The sequence below is a fragment of the Phocoena phocoena genome, chromosome 5 (assembly GCF_963924675.1).
Source record: "Phocoena phocoena chromosome 5, mPhoPho1.1, whole genome shotgun sequence".
NCBI lineage: Eukaryota > Metazoa > Chordata > Mammalia > Artiodactyla > Phocoenidae > Phocoena > Phocoena phocoena.
The window spans coordinates 40,871,202-40,888,970 of NC_089223.1; the positions used below are offsets into that span (position 1 = coordinate 40,871,202).

The window sequence follows — 17,769 nt, forward strand, 5'->3', positions numbered from 1 at the left end:
TAAAGTTTTGTTGTTTATAAGCCACCCAGTGTCTGGAATCCTATTACAGCAACCTAGATGGACTAAGATACTTCTCCAGCTCAATTCTCTGCTGGCTAGATACTGAGCATCCTCCTTTTCCTTTAATTCCTTTCTAATCTAGTCCCTGGTGCATAATATTCTTTCTTTCCTTCCTTAGTTTTCCAATTGTTCATTTACTATCATTAAGAGACCCCTTTTCTTTCGCCTTCTCATAAACTTTTTCAGAAACTATATGAAGTTCATCCTTTAATTACCATTTGTGGCTTTACCATCACTTACAAATTAGTCCCATTTCTAAGATTTACGTAAATTCATTGCCCTTTCACTACTCTTCTGTATCTTCATAGTCCTTAGATTTCTTCATTAGCTACTAGAAGATAAAAACTGTCAACATAAAATCTTTTATATTCCCTGTCCTCTCATATTTGCAAGGCTACTTCCTTTTCCTTATTCAAAGCATCCCCAAAATTATTCCTCCAGGATTCATTAGTGTTTCTTGATTAATTAGGAGAATAATCGCCTCCTTCAAGCATTATCTTATATACCTCAAATATAAGATTCTCAAAAATCTAAGACATCTACTCATAAAAAAAAAAAAAAAAGAAATCTACTCATATCTTGAATGTTTACTATCCAAATGAAATAATAACCACTAAGGTTAGCCATATATGTATATATAACTCAAATGATAGTCAGTGATTTTCTACTGGCATTCCATTAAAACACACACATGCATATTCACACATATCACAAACACACACAAGATTAAGGCAAAAAACTAAACTAAAATTCTTATTTGTCCACTCTCTCTTCAGTTTCTCTTCTGCTTATGGCAGTAAGCAAACCTACATAAAACTGAGTGAAGGAACTTCCCTGGTGGCTCAGTGGTTAAGAATCCGCCTGCCAACACAGGGGACATGGGTTCAATCCCTGGCCCGGGAAGATCCCACATGCCGCAGAGCAACTAAGCCCATAAGCCTCAACTACTGAGCCTGCGCTCTAGAGCCCTCGAGCCACAACTACTGAGCCCGCAAGCCACAACTACTGAAGCCCACGTGCCACAACAAGAGAGGCCACAGCAATGTGAAGCCTGCACACTGCAACGAAGAGTAGACCCCGCTCACCACAACTAGAGAAAGCCCGCGCGCAGCAACGAAGACCCAACGCAGCCAAAAATAAATAAATATGATAAATAAATGTATTTAAAAACACAACAACTGAGCAAAGAAGAAAATGTTTTTATTAATTACCACATGAAATTGACACGACATCCCATTAGGCTGAACTAGGATAAATAATGCTGTTATAAAATTTACATTTCTCATATTCATTTCAGAGAAAACATTAGATATTAGGGCTCTTCTAGGTCTTATGGACAAATTTCAGCAAACCTTTTGTTTTTTAATAGTAAACAGCAGTTAACATATGTTCTCAAACTGTGCTAAGAAGTAGTTAGCAAGGTTAACTCTGAAATCTGTGATAAGTGGCAGGGTTAGGACTGTTTTGTTAAACATTAGGAAGCACATTTCTATTTTAGCTGTTACATTAGTGCATCTTTTTCACTGGTAAGGCAACTGCTTGCTGTGGGTACCACAACGATTAGCAAGTTTCTTAAGTAACAGATATATGATTAATCAAGACTCAAATGGGTTTCCTTTCCCAACTTTGCTCTCTTTTGGAGCAGAAACAAATAGCTTTGTCATTTGTAAATAGGGAAGGTTAACAGCTTGAAATTCAGTTGCTGTAATCTTCTAACTCACAATTTAAAAGAGGAGTAGATTATTACTAGGAATGTCTTCGAAATACTTCTAGTTTTTAAAATAACCAGGCTTCTGAGTAACTTCTCGAACCTACCTTTCTATTTTGGTACATGACTTGATAAACATAACACATTTGACCTGTATAGTAGTAATTTCCTCTATCAACTATATTTCGCCCTCAATAATGGTTAGAGCTGTGGTTTCAAACAATTTCTACATATAAAGCATCATCTTTAAATAAGTTTCCTTTTCACTGAACTGAGATTCTTTTTCCCACTTACGTGCTTGTGAAAGGTAATTTGAACATACACACACTTACATACCTTATGTATGTGTATGTATGTATTTTTTAAGTAAGTTACTTTTACCATTAGAATAAAACTAGACTCCAGGGACAACTCTGTGAAGACAGTTTGGTCTTCCTTAGAACTCCTCCTCTAGGTTGAGGAAGGCAGGCACAGTTCACTGAAGGACGTGATGAGGCTGAAGTAAGTCTTCTCATCATCTGTTAAGCCCGCATTGCCAGGTCTCACCACCACAGCTACGTGCACGTCAGCTTCCTCAGCAGCGCTGGCCTCTGCGAAAATCCAAATATGTGTCAGAAATGGCAGAATATGATGTTTGGGATTTGCTTCAAAATAATCAGAGGGATGTGGGAATGTAACAAATAAGTCTGGTCCAGATTTGGTAACTGTTGAAGCTAAAAGACAAGCACAGGGGGTGGACTTATTATTCTTTTATATAATTTTTAATTTTTCCATAAAAATTTTTTTCAAATGCATAACTAACTGTACTGACAGACAAGGAGGGCAGTGTGTCCTAGACTTCTAAGCTTTATTAAGTACTTATGAATGCACAAAGACAGAGCCATGTCCACAGCTTTCTTCCATTCCCTCCCATCAGTCCTACAGAGAACTGAGCTGTTTCCCAAAGGACAGGCTGTCAGGAATAATACCAATTAAATAGATATGGGGCAAATGGAATCCCAGGATCTAATCAGGCTGAAATATCTACTCTCACACCTGGAGCCCAAACATGTCACAACCCTTGGCTAGACTGCCCATTTTTTGTCTGGCAAATTCCTACTCTTCAAAGTTCAGCTCAAATATTCTACCTTCTAGAGCTACTACCGTCTGTATTAGAACATCCTATGTGCTCCATTAACACCCTGTATTTCGTCCTATCAAGACAATATGATTTGACATGTTATTACCTGTTGTCTCTCTCCTCATTGGACTAAGAGTGTTTTAAGATCAGTGACTGTGTGGAAGTAAAAACAGGACTAGTCAAATGAAACTAAGTAAGCCATGTATTTGAGGGGATATCTCTTAATATGTCTTGGGTTATGTACCCCTCCTCATTTTGTGTCCATCTGAAAGATAATAGTTAATACCTTGTACTAATTTAGCACCTACTATGTGCCAGGTACTATTCTAGGACCAGAGATATGTGAACAAAACAAAGTTCCTGCTTTCCTGGAACTTCCATTCCCATCTAAATCTTCACAACAACCCTGAGGTTGTTAGTATTACTATCTCCATTCTACAGATGCAGAAACTGAGAGCTATCAAGTGGTAGAGGTGAAATTTGAAATCGTGTGTCAGACTCTGTGGTCTGTGCTCTAGAACAAGGGTCAGCAAATTATGGCCCACCGCCTGTTTTTGTAAACATGGTCTTATTGGAACACAGTCACACCCACTCACTTATGTACTATCTGTGGCTGCTTTTGCATTACAAGGACCAGAGTTGAACAGCTACTACCTGGCCCTTTACAGCAGTGGTCCCCAACCTTTTTGGCACCAGGGACTGATTTCATGGACAACAATTTTTCCACGGACTGGGGTAGTGGTGGGGGACGATTCAGGCGGTAATGCGAGCGACGGGGAGCAGCAGATGAAGCTTCCCTCGCTTGCCCGCCACTCACCTCCTGCTGTGCGGCCTGCATCCTAACAGGGGATTGGGGATCCCCCTGCTTTACCGAACAATTTTGCCAACTCCTGCTCTAGAGCATTGCTGCTCTGAGTGTAGTCCCTGGACCAGCAGTGTGGAAATCACGTGGAAGCTTGTTACAAATACAGAATGTCAGGTTCCCCAATGTGCAACGACTGAATTAGGACCTGCAATTTAACAAATGACTCCTCTGCACAGACAGTAAGTTTTGATCAGAAATTTCAAGGAAGGAAAACTGGCAAGAGAGGAGGAATTGTAGGCAGACATAAAGTACATGTGCAAACAGTAGGAGAATGGACACAGGACACAGGTCTGTGGTCACAGAGATGGGGCATACTTGGGCAGACAGAGCAAAACTGGGGAAGAATCTGAAACACATTCTTTGCAATTCAGATCTGGTGTAATAAGAAACCCCAGTAGTTTCTCAATCTGTGGAAAACAGCCAGAGCAACGGAATGCATTAATTAAAGGGCAGCAGTACTAAGAAAGAGTAAATGGGGCAGAGCTGTCTCTTCCACCTACCCACCTCCTACGAAAGGACTGTCACCTCCCAGAGCAAAAATAGTGCTCCAAAATCCCCACCTCCGGCAAATTCTGCAGATGCCATTCACTCCAGCAGCAAAGGCATTGCCTTCCACGCACCCCAAGTTCCCAGCCTGGCTACCTCAAGCACAGTCCTCTGGACCAGCAACCCAGGATCTCAACCACGTTGAGTCATCACAATCCATGTGGGACTTACTAGTGACCGTTCCACATTCAGCCTCTTACCAAGATCACCGTGGGGCAAGTTTTTGTCCTTAAGCATCTATTTGCTCTTCTCATATATTATTGAGACACTTATCTAATAATACTTGTTGACTTCAAACCCTGGACCTCTTTTTTCTTTCCCTCCAAAGGGAAAAGTCTTTCAGTTCTCTCTTTTATATTTGAGTATTATTTGGGATATCAACTTAGTCTTCCACTCTGCCTTGGCAGTGGAAGTCTGGACATGTGCTACTAAAACACAGGATCAGAGACAATAGAAAAGAGCAAGGCAGGCAGCCAGGTGCCTGGCCCTGTCCCAGCTACAGGTGAGCCCAGGTCTGGCCCTACTGCCTAAGCAGGAGTGGAGCTGGCAGAAGATGAACGGCAGGAATAAAACCTCCTTGCAGAGGACTCAAGGGAGAGACAACTTGGAGATTATCTCTAGTCTCTGAAGAGAATAGGATTAATTTCTGGGACTGCAACCTAAGGATATGGCTTAAGTGAAAAGAGAAAGACTTGAAATTATAGATGTACTATGATGGCAACTAGAAAAAAACTGTGGCTAAAGACAAGAATATGAAGAAACTGTAAGTGGTCTTTGGGCAGGGGTTACAATTATTAGCGGTAACCAAAAAGCAGGGAATAAGGCAAGGGTCTGGGGATCACAGGTTGAATCATGCATTCAATCCCAGAATGCTTGGGACAGGCTGACTTTGTGGGGAGCTCCAGTCACAAAGCAGATCTCTAATTCTAAGCCTGCAGACACTCACCGTTCAAAATCCTAGCGGAATTAAATATAGGGCAAACCATGGATTTTCATCTCCAACAGCCCTGTTTACGTGAATGATTAAAGAAAAGCAATTCACAGGTTAAACCAGCTAAACTCACCAGAAAGAGGCCTATTTCCTTTGCATAAGGAGCAAAACAAAGCAAAAGGTCTTCAAATTATCATTCCTCACACCTTTATCTACACAGATAGTAAAGTGACCTCCCCAGCCCACCACTCAGAGCCCCAAAAAGCCATTCAAGGAAGAGGGTAAAATGTAGCTTTGAATGAGTAAATGGCTTATACACAGAAATATGACAGGCAAACATTTACAGTACGCTGACAGTTCAAAGCAGAGGCCAGGTGAAATGGCTATTGGTACATAGGTGTAGCCTGGCCAGCTGGTTACACAGTGAACCTTGAAGCTGTGTGTCCACGCGTCTGTCTCTCACCTTCAGTGCAGTTAGACACGCAAATGCAAAGCTTGCCAGGATGCAGAAAAATAAGATGACAGTTTGTAGAACCCCTGCACTTTGAGGCTGATCCAAACCAGGACGTGCAGCAGGGGCAGGTCTCCGCTAAATCTACTGAGCTTTCAAAACTCGAAACAACAAACGGCTGTGATTTGCTACCATCTCCCTAGATCAAAAATTCCAGTCTAGATTCACCGAGGATTGAAATTTAACAAAGATATTAGCAGTTACTGAATGTCAACTGTACGTCAGGTAAAATTAAGCCTGTCTACCACTCTTTCTCTGGAAAACACATTATGACTTCTTGAAGGCATTAGATGACCTATGCTGGTTAAGATTTTTTTTTTAAACTGCTTCACAAATTAGTATATATTCGCTTATATGCCTACAGATCGTACCAAACATGATAAACCAAAGCAGCAGACAAAGAATATACTCACACGCTAGCACAGATAAGATGCCTTTGCCAGCAGCCTGGGTTTGCCTTTGGGCGACATCTCTGAAAAGTCCCAGTGAGTGGGAGTGACTCTAGTTCTGCGACAACGAACAGAAGGGCTGGAGGGAGGAATATCAACTACAGACTGCCGAAGCTGCTTCCAAGGGGCCCAGGAGTCCCTCGGAGCCACCAGATAGGAGAGCGCCCCTGCCCTCCGCCCCTTTTCCCTACTTCCCTTCTTGAGCCTGGTGAAATAGATGGAGTGTATCAGAGCGGCTGCATTGTACACAAGGCCCTGTACTATGGGTAAACAAAGGGTAAAACCTACGATCCAAGATGAGTGGAAGAAACACAAATAAGTACAACTATCCTCCAACACAAGTGCAATTACAATACACCAAAGTAGGACCCGGAGACATGCACAGACTCTAAGGAAAATGACCACAAGATCAAAGGCTGCAGCCAGCTGGGGGAGTCTGGGAAAGCCTCGCCAGCCAGGGGCAGAGACCCCCCACCTCCCCCAGCACCCCCCGACCTCTTCGCCTGCTGCTCCTTGCTTCCTTCTTCACTACCAGTTCCTTCTGTAATTCTCTGGAGGACTCGTATTCTCACACAGATAGATGCTTGAGCGTATGCTTTACGTTTGGTCAAAACTGCTCTTGAGGGCTTCCCTGGTGACGCAGTGGTTGAGAGTCCGCCTGCCGATGCAGGGAACGCGGGTTCGTGCCCCGGTCCGGGAAGATCCCACATGCCGCGGAGCGGCTGGGCCCGTGAGCCATGGCCGCTGAGCCTGCGCGTCCGGAGCCTGTGCTCCGCAACGGGAGAGGCCGTTAACAGTGAGAGGCCCGCGTACCGCAAAAAAAAAAAAAAAAAAAAACAAACCTGCTCTTGAAATCACTTAAATTGCCGATACTGTACAGTATGTGCGGTTTCATACATTCACTCCTTACAGTGATAATGCATGTGCTAACGCACTGCACACCATATAAAGAGGGCCACGCTGGGTAAAAAAGATGCCAATCTTTAAACATGAGATCCATGTGCAGTGAGGCTGAGGTTTAAAACATGAGGGGCGCCCAGGGCCTGAGCCCATCTGAGGGAAGGGCAAAATGAGGTTCCTCCTCGCTGAGGGGCAGTGCTCATCAGCCAGCAGGAAAATGAGGCAAAAATCGCTCCAACTACAGACTTCTCTCTCTCTCACCTTTTTTTGATGAGGGTGTATAGCTGATCTCGCTGCTGTTAAGTACACTTGACGCAGGTCCCCTGTGACTTGACTGTGCTGGACTGGCCACACACCCACCCTCATACTCCTGGCTGCGTGCTCCTTCCCACCCTTACCGCTGGCTGCCTCTGTTATCTCCCCATTTCATGTCAAAAGGAGAAAAATTCATCTTTCCAATGCCACTTCCCCCAAGGATGGGTAGATGGAGAGGGAGGTGGGTTGGCTGTTTCACCGTTTCCTTTTATAAACCTGCTTCATTTTCCAGGGCTACCCACATAAACTTTCTTTACGAAGGCAAAGCGTGTGCAGTGCCAGGCTCGGCTCCCACCCTGGAGTGTACAGTGCAAGAAGTCAGATTACTCACCTCGGGTAACGTCCGTCAGAAACAAGATGTTGTTGGTTGAGCACCCAATGCTGCTGGCAATCTTTCGATAACTCTCACTCTCCACTTTGTGTCCAATCTTGGTATCAAAGTGACCGTCCACAAGCTGGACACAGAGAAGGGGAAAGAACGATGCTACTAACACACATGCAACCCAGCCCCTCTGTCTCTCATCCCTTTTCTCTGAACTACTCGACAATCATAGTGACTTCATCCACTCAACAAATATTCCCTGTAAGTCTACTTCATAGAGAATTTTATGGAAGCTACAAAAAGTAAATATAAACTAAGGTTTTATAGAAATAAACATTTAGAAAAAGAAAACTACCAATTCAATGTATATAAGATCATTTTATAATCTTGGCCTTCTTCCATTAGTATTAATTTTGTATCCAAAATCTTTTAAAATATATATGCCCTACTTCCTATCCTTAAAACACTATATTCACTCAAACTACTTGTTAGACTGGATTTCACCCGATGAAAGGTTCTCAACATTGTCCTTTTGATCCCAGAATGACCAGATTTCTCTAACCTGCCTAATTAGTAAGCTATTACTTTACTTTCAAGAAACCTTCATTTTCTAATTAAAACATTTTTAAATTCTACCCAAGAGCTCATATATACCCTTGATATCTTAGAAATAATTGGGGTCAAATATATAACTTACTAATTTAACCAACAGTCATTAAAATAAGTTCACATTTAGGATCAGCTATTACGATGTGATCTTTCGAATATTTTCAGAACTTTTCACAAACTAAAAATAAGCCTAACAAAGATAAATTAAGGTAATATTAATGTTGTGACTTTTAAAGTTAATAATTGTTTTGCATATTTTCTTTCTCTCTGAAGTCTGCCTCACACTAAGCAAGTGTAGAGTAAAGTTTTATTACTGAACTCAGAGGGTAATTACTGTGTCCTGTCTACTATCACCTTATTGTCTATTTCATCAGAGAGCAGAAAAGAAGCTTATATCGGTATTCAGAGGAGAATAGTTAACAAGCAATTAAAGGGTTTTACTACTGATTTAATATTTGACTTAGAACTAAGACGAAAAGCAGGAAAGTAAGATGAGACTATGACAATCTCCAAAGTCAAAGTGTTCTCTGCACATGGTAGAGGGTCAATAAATATTTATTTTAAAAAAATAGTTGGCTGAGTAAACTACTGTGAATCACTAATTTCAGCCTGTATTCAGTTAGTCAGCATTTCTTTTTAAAGTCCTAAACGTAGTCCCTTTTTCCAATGACTACCCTGTCTTCCAGGGGACGTAGGGACTGTGGGACAGAAAAACTAGCAAGACTTTTCTCAGGTACAAGGAATGTTAATAGAAGACCTTAAGTAATCACTGTGTAATAACATGCCCAGTTCTCTTACAGAAGAATGCTGAATCTGCTAAAACAAAATCTATCTCTCTCCAAAGTACCAGAAACAAATGAATCCACCATGTACTCTCCTGCATTCAAGAAGTCTGTGTGCCCTTTTGTGAGGGATAGTGGCATGTGCCACTCTTTTACATCTTACCTAATACTTTAAACAACCAAAAGAAGCCATTAGTTTCCTCTGCTTTGGGTTGATGATTTTCTAATACTGACAAGATAGCTGATTTACAAGCTAGCTTAGGTCTTATTTATCTGTGATATATATATATATATATATATATATATATATATATATATATATATATATATATGTGGTTCTAATACTACTGTCATCAGAATCACTTAGGGTAGATATTTGAAAATGCAGATTCCCAACCGTAGCCCAGACCTTCTGATATAGATTTGCCAGGAAACAGGGCCCAGGGATCTACATTTTTAACAAACTCCCCAGGTGATCCTTATGCACAGCAAAGTTTAAGAACCCCTGATGCAAAGATTGGTACCACAGCTACATTTCACCCTTCCACAATGTATTCCCCAGTTTTTCCACTTCTTTTTTACAACCTGCATAGCATATGTAAATGCAATTATCTGAATGCTGCTTAGCTTATAACTTTAGCACTCACATTCACTGTTTTATGCTTTGATGGTGTCAAAAAAACAAAGTAATCGGGTAACCTACCTCAAGAATATCTCCCTCTGTAGAATGCCCAAATAACAGTTTCTGTGCCTCTACACTCCCTGAAGAATAGATATACACCTTCATTCCAGCCTCTCTCCATTTCCTGACTGCTGGAACCACATCTTCAAAGAACCTAGAGGGAAGACCACCAAGTTGAAATGAAGGAACATGTTATCCAGCCAAATGAAAACCAGTCAAATAGCTGCCACAAGTTTCTCTATTTGTGTCCAAATGGTGGCCAGGAAAAGCACCTCCATGAGACTGTGAACTCCTGCAGATCTAATGAGCGTGTCCCCAGAGTTCCAGCGTCACAGTAGATTAGAAGCAGTAATTTAGGTCGAGGGGAGAAGAGTTTTTGACAGACAGCCACACTAAGGACAGTAAAAAGTGATTACAGAAAAAGAGATAAAATAAGAAAGGAATTTTTTTTAAATTGAAGTATAGTTGATTTACAATGTTGTGTTAGTTTCTGGTGTATAGGAAAGTGATTCAGTCATATATATATATATATATATATATATATATATATATATATATATATACTTTTTCAGATTCTTTTCCATTATAGTTTATCACAAGATACTGAATACAGTTCCCTGAGAAAGGGATTTTTTGAATTGCCAAGAAATTCAAAAAAGCAAACAATAATACTAGTGTACTGTTGTGTGCCTTTGATATAATTCATGACGAGAAAAGGTTCAATTATGTCCGGTGTGCCTTAAGAGAGCATGGAAATGCTTTTAGGAAGATCTACACCCAAACAATTAAAAAAATGTTTGGAGGCTCAAAGCTATTAATCTTTGATTAGCTAGAAAACAGAACTACGTTTCTTGAGAACTAAGAAAACCTTAGGTTTTACTATACAGAAAAAAAATTATGTGACAAAGCAGTTAACAGACATGTACCATTTCACATTAGCTAATCAGCAATGATTCCTGACAGTCTTGTTCACCAACTCTACAGTGGACAACATCACAGGAGATGGGTGAAAAGTACAAGAAACTTGGGATGTGGAACCAGTCATCTATAAAAGATTAACTGGAAAATGTCAGAGAAGTCTTCTACTGGATGAAACAACATTGAACAAAATGAAGAAAAGGGATTAACTACTAGTTCAAAACAAGCAGTAATTGTTACTTTGTATGTTACTTTGCACTCAGAGACAGGATTAGTCCATGTTGAATTTGCAGATTGTTATCGCTCCAAAGCAGGGCTTAGAAGTCAAAGATGATTTATTTCAAGTTCTTGGTTTTATAATTAAGGAACTAAAACCAGGAGAAGGATGGGCTAACTCCTGTGAGCATCATCTCCTGACTCCAATACTTTGAGTGCTTTACCAAGTGAACTAACTGATATTTATTTCCACATCACTGGCTTATCCTGAAATTCTAAAGCATCCTTAAAAGGTGGATGTTCCTTGTAAAGTACATAAGGAATGGCATCTCAGTTGACAGAAAAACAAAAGAAATATAGGCAGCTAGTAACAGTCTTGGATCTTAGGGTTTACATCAGGCAATGCCCTGAAATCCTTAGTGGCAGCAACTTATTAAGATTTCTTAATATAGCAACATAGGACTCACGAGTCTCCTTCAGCAGGAGTGCTCTTAGGAACCCCACAATCAAGACTCCGAGGTCTGGAAGTTGCTGTAAGAGCACAGAACAGAGTGGCACCGCTGACACTGAGTAACCCCACAGTGACGGGGTGCATAATTTTATAGCATTCTTACTTCTCTAACAGAGCAGAAAGCAGGTAATCTAACTTTCAATCCTGGGAAGCAGCCCAACAGTGCTGTCAATCATACACTAAGGATCAGATATGACTTAGTTCAAGGAAGTTGCCATTTTCTAAGAAGCTGGTGTTTTTGTGTGTGGGGTTTTTTTTTTCTTTTTTAATTGGAGTATAGTTGATTTACATCTAGGAAGCTGTTTTAGACTTGAGTTAAAAGTCTCCAACCATCACACAAAGCCAGACACGGGCCTGGGGGATTTATCTGGGTGAAATGCTTTATCCCAGCTTTGAAAAAACAAAACAAAATAAAACACTCACTTGTTGGAGTAAAAAGAATGTTGATTTTATCTACTTTGCAAATCATGCAACTTACACTGGAGAGAGAGGACTAGTGGAAAATGTATTTGCTTTGGTGGCTAGTGAAGTGTTTAGAGTCACTTGAGGAGCTACATACTCTGCTTTCATGCTCCCAGCTTTGAATGCCGCCCTCCACATGTGGCCCTGCAGCTGTTTCAGCGCCGTGGTCTTCCGGTCCAGAGACATCTGCCAGCACACGTTATCTACCACGGCCTGGATCATCCGCTGCAGGTCATCTGCCCCATTCCCGGATGCTGCTGGGATCGGAACAGCCCCATCCAGGTGGGAGTCCTCTTCAGCCTTTAAATCATAAACAACAAAAAATTTCTTACCCATTTTTAAAAAGATCCCTTAAATGATACCTGAAAACTAGCAGACCAACTTTCTCCAACCACCATTAGCTCCGAGTCCTGTTAAAATTAAAGTATCCTACGCTTTGGGACTGATATGAATGATTCCTAAAAAAAACTGGATTATAATTAATAAATTTACCTTTCCTGTATCACTAAAGCTGAAACTTAAACCAAGAGGCATGGTGTGTGTGAGAAAAGAGATAGCACAAAATGATAAAATGTTATAATAAGACCTGGTTTGTTGATTCACTTACTAGGATCAACAAACCAGGACGTCAATTAAATCAGATCATTTCCTCTGCACTATAACTAACTGAGAAAGAAATAAAGAAAATCTCAGTGAAATTAGTTTATGCCTGGAATTCAATGAAAAGAAACTAGTGAAGCAATGTCTGGGTTGGTTTACATTCAGTCTCCTGCAATCTCCCACATCTTGCAAAACCTTAATAGCTATTTAGAAGCTGTTTAGCCTATGACAATGCGTATGTCCAATCCCTAAAGACTCAATGATTTATTTATATGCTACAATGAGGGATTATGTATGTATGTTTCAACAACAGGAGTTGAGACAACAAAAAAAGGTAAAGAAGGGAGTGTTTCAGACTAACCCTGAGTTATCTAGAAAATTCAACAAACCCAAATGCCCCATGCCTCAAAGGATGTGACTCTCTTTCCAATCCTAACTTCTAACATTATAGAATTTACAGAAAGCCTTCCACATTGTCCAACGTAGAAAATTAACTCAGAAAAGCCAGAGAGTTAGCTCTGCATAGCATGTAAGACCTTTGCCAATGAAGCAATTTTAATAAGAAAAACAACAGATCGGGAGTTCCACAGCACACGATGTGGAAGGAGAAAGACTGAAAACTGGGGAGGGATCAAAGTAGAACAAAGTACATGTAACGAAGGCCAAGGCAGGTATGAAGGCTGGGCTGAATGTGAGCTGGGGAGAGAGGTATGTGAGGGCCCAGGAACTCTGTGGAGGGGAAGCAGGGGCTCATGCCATGAGGAGAAGAGAGTGGAGAATGAGGTGATGAGGTGTTATCACTTGGAGACATTAATGAAAAATGTGATCAGATGGCACAAGACCCTTTTGCATTCCACCCAGAAATGACTTAGATTTATAAATACATGATATCTTATGCAACTGAAATAGCTCCAGAAAGAGGCAATTGTAGAGACAACAAACTGCCATTGATGTCATTATATCTGGCCTTTTAATTAGGTACTGTGAATTCCTAAGCAGGCAAGTCACTACAATGTCCGTGCCCTATGAATCCAGAGCACTTATTTTAAAATATGCTCGGAGAATATTCTAAGTCTTTAGGCATCCTCAGTTCTAACACCCTTGGGAATGTAGAAGCAATGGAATAGAAATATCCCAACCTGTTTCCTCAAAAGATTGATATCCTGCTGGCACTCCTCTTCTTCCCAATGTGTCTGCAGATACTCTTTAACATTTTCTTTGATGTAAGGAAATAAAATGTCCTGGATAAAAGTGCAAAAGAAAACAACAAGAATTAGCTTTAGTGGTTTGCATGAGATCAAGTTCTTCAACAATCTCACCTTAGCTAATTCTAGCAAATAAGACAATGAAAATTTCATTGAAAATATGAAAATTGGTGCTCCGGATATAGGAGTCAGACGGAGACTGAGAAACAAACGAACTAGATCGAGAGTCAGCACCTACAGCCTGTGGGCTAAATCCAATCTTCTCCCATTTTTGTAAATGAAGTTTTATTGGAATGTGTCCACACTCATTTGTTTACAGGGTGTCTATGGCCACTTTGGGGCCACAGTGCAGAGCTGAGTACTGGTAACCAAGACCATATAGCCCTCAAAGTCTCAACATTTAGTATTCAGTCCTTTACAGAAAAAGTTTGCTGACTCAAACCAGATGGCTAGACTATACATCCTTGAGGGTAGGGATCAAGTATACCCTGCTCACAGCTACATCCCCATTGCACACCACAGTACTTGGGACATGCACATAACTCAAATATCTTGTGACAGAATGATGTCCACGTATGACGAATGTTTTTGTTGTTGTTGTTTCTTAAATTAATTAATTTCTTTCTTTATTTTTGGCTGTGTAGGGTCTTCGCTGCTGCGTGTGGGTTCTCTAGTTGCGGTGACCGGGGGCTACTCTTCGTTGCAGTGTGCAGGCTTCTTATTCTGGTGGTTTCTCTTGCTGCAGAGCACGGGCTCTAGGTGCACAGGCTTCAGTAGTTGTGGCATGCGGGCTCAGTAGTTGTGGCTCACAGGATCTAGAGCACAGGCTCAGTAGTTGTAGCACATGGGCTTCGTTGCTCAGTGGCATGTGGGATCTTCCTGGACCAGGGCTCAAACCTGTGTCCCCTGCATTGGCAGGTGGATTCTTAACCACTGGGCCACCAGGGAAGTCCACAAATGTTTTTAAAAAACACCTGATCACGATGATTCTTTCTTGGAAATCAGAATACCTACAGAATTACCCTATGTATTCTGATGTGCAAAACAATTCAGAAATAAATAAGTTGTCAGTAGTCCATGCATTGGGAACATGATTTTTCTTAGGTCAAAATTTTTACATCTACTTGCAATTGTAGTGTATGTATCTTTTCAAATCCAATTTGACACATTCAGGAAAATATTAGTGTCTACTATATACTAAGATATGCTACTGCGGCATGGAGAAGGGGATTGAAAAGATAAACAAGTCACAATTCCTTTTCTCAATAAGCTTCTGAAGAATCTAGTGGGGGGGATGGGGGATGGAAGGTAAACAGAGAATTGTAACGTGGTGCAATGGGTGAGACAGAGTATGAGCAGAATGCTGCACAGATCCGGGGTGTAATGGCCCTGCAACAGTCTTAGCAATAATCAGTCTGAAAAAACAGAAAATAAATATATGCTCTGAATAGAGACAACAGGTATACAATTCAGAGAAGGACTTACATTTTAAGGGAAAGTCTATAATCAAGTGGAATCCAAGAAGTCTGTTTATTTAAATTGATTCACTCATTTATTTATTTAAATATGCACCAAATGCCCAGAACAGGGCAGGCTTTTGTGGCAAGGGCTGAGGATATAATTGTGCGCAAAACCCATACATGATCCCTAATCTCAAGGAGCCAAGTAGCAGAAACAGACATTAAAGTTAAGGTGGTACTTTAATAAATGGTACAGATGAGAGGTACATAGTACTACTAGGGCATAATAGGAAAGTTTGACCTAGTGAGGGAGGTCAGGGAAGGCTTTGCTGGAGAAGTGACAACAGAACTGAGATCTAAAGCAATGATTCTGAAAGTGAGATTCAGGACCCCTGAGGTCCTGAGACCCTTTTAGAAGGCTCCACGAGGTCAAACTATTTTCAAAAAAATACTAAGATGTTATTTGCCTTTTTCACTTTCATTCTTTCAGGAGTGTACAATAGTTTTCCAGAGGCTACACAGGTGTGATATCACAACAGACCCAATGCAGATATGAGAATCCAGCTATCTTCCTAGCCCGTTTATAAAATGTAAAACAATGTCTAAAACAGTCTTCTAACCATGTTTTCCAAAACAAACAAAATATTCTTCATAAAAATATATTATTTATTAAAGTTAACAAATTAATAGGGTTTATTGTTTAAAATGAATAAATATTTTTAAATTTCTCAGTTTTAATTGCTAATATGGTAAATGTTGATCAGTATAACCCATATAGGGCTTTCCTGGTGGCACAGTGGTTAAAAACCTGCCTGCCAATGCAGGGGACACGGGTTCGAGCCCTGGTCCAGGAAGATACCACATGCCGCGGAGCAACTAAGCCTGCGCGCCACGACTACTGAGCCTGCACTCTAGGGCCCGCGAGCCACAACTACTGAGCTCGCGTGCCACAATTACTGAAGCCCTCATGCCTAGAGCCCGAGCTCCGCAACAAGAGAAGCCACTGAAATGAGAAGCCTGCACACTGTAACGAAGAGTAGCCCCCGCTCGCCGCAATTAGAGAAAGCCTGTGTGCAGCGATGAAGACCCAACGCAGCCATAAATAAATAAATTTATTTAAAAAAAAATATATATATATATAACCCACATAAACAAAAGTTCTTTGGGTCCTCAGAAATTTTTAAGCGTGTAAAGGAATCCTGAGAATAAGAAGTCTGAGAACCACCAAAGGTGGATAGGACTAACCTGGAGAAGACTAGAGGAGAGAATGTAACACACAGAGAGAACAGTGTGGGTAGGGAAAGACTCCCGTAGTGTGCAAAAGGCCCTGGAGACAAGCAATCCTCTTCCCTGCAGAGAGGGCTCACTAAATGTAAAAATAAGAATGGGCTCCAATTCACTAAGCGCCAGCATGTGCTACTGCAGGGTCATTTGTGACAAACGGCACACCCGGCTTCTTCTGATTAGTACTAACCAGTAGCAGCCCACCACCCAGCTTTGTGCTGAAAACCACTGATCTGTGTCTTCTCCCTCTCTTCCCTTTCTGCTTCCTCCTTATTACAAGCTTCTGCATCATGAGATTTCCTTAACTACTGCTACAATAGAGTGAACAAGGGCAAAAAGAGAAGAAAGAAGCTGGCAGAGGGGAGGGGGTGGGGGGATGGGCAAAGTAGGTGAAGAGGTACAAACTTCCAGTTATAAAATAAATAAGGCATAGGGATGCAATGTACAGCATAGGGAATATAGTCAATAATACTGTAATAACTTTGTATGGTAACAGATGGAAACTAGACTTATCCTTATTTTGTAGTGTATAAAAATATCAAATCACTATGTTGTATACCTGAAACTAATTTAATATTGTAAGTCAGCGATTCTTCAATTAAAAAAAAAAAAAGAGGAAGCTGACAGAAAACTTTTTATTTTATTTCCTGCTAACAGGCCTGGGGGATGACATGGTTAGGACATAGTTAATAGATCATCATGAATAAAACCATGTTTTTTAGTGTGCATAGAATTTCCCTGACTGGAACAAAGTCTTGGCTCCATAATTAGAATTTTTTAACACTTCAGAAGACCCAATTCTAAGTTCAACTTAAATTGCACTCCCAAATGAAAATATACAACACAAGAAAGTTATTTTGGATTTTTTTTTAATGGTAGGACTGAAGTGTTTACCTCTCTTCACAATACGTTTTTCAAATTTCACCTTCCCTAGTAAAAATAAAGAAGCCGTTCGAGCTTCCCTGGTGGCACAGTGGTTGAGAGCCCGCCTGCTGATGCAGGGGACACCGGTTCGTGCCCCGGTCTGGGAAGATCCCACATGCCGCGGAGAGGCTGGGCCCGTGGGCCATGACCGCTGAGCCTGCGTGTCCAGAGCCTGTGCTCCGCAATGGGAGAGGCCACAACAGTGAGAGGCCCACGTACCGAAAAAAAAAAGAAGCCATTCAATTTTGCTTGTTCTCATGGTGCATTCCAGTAAGTAATGGATCACTCAGCAGATTCAGAACAGTGTGATCAGGCAAAATTTTCAGCATACTTGACACAAACGCTTTGTTTAAGCTCCATAAAATCTCATTTTTGATCTTAAAGAAGGA

The 17,769-nt window shown here is 41.0% G+C and overlaps 1 protein-coding gene across 1 annotated transcript in view; it reads right to left on the minus strand.

Annotated features, from left to right (window-relative positions):
- Positions 1–1,245: 1,245 nt before the first annotated feature.
- Positions 1,246–17,769, minus strand: part of ENOPH1 (enolase-phosphatase 1) — a 35,032-nt gene continuing 18,508 nt past the window's right edge. Inside the window, exons 2-6 of the mRNA XM_065877960.1 lie at positions 13,647–13,748; positions 12,005–12,207; positions 9,822–9,954; positions 7,737–7,860; positions 1,246–2,358 (exon numbers count right to left, since the gene is read on the minus strand). Of these exons, the coding sequence (XP_065734032.1) occupies positions 2,219–2,358; positions 7,737–7,860; positions 9,822–9,954; positions 12,005–12,207; positions 13,647–13,748 (702 nt within the window). The 3' untranslated portion in view covers positions 1,246–2,218. The remainder of the gene's footprint in view (positions 2,359–7,736; positions 7,861–9,821; positions 9,955–12,004; positions 12,208–13,646; positions 13,749–17,769) is intronic.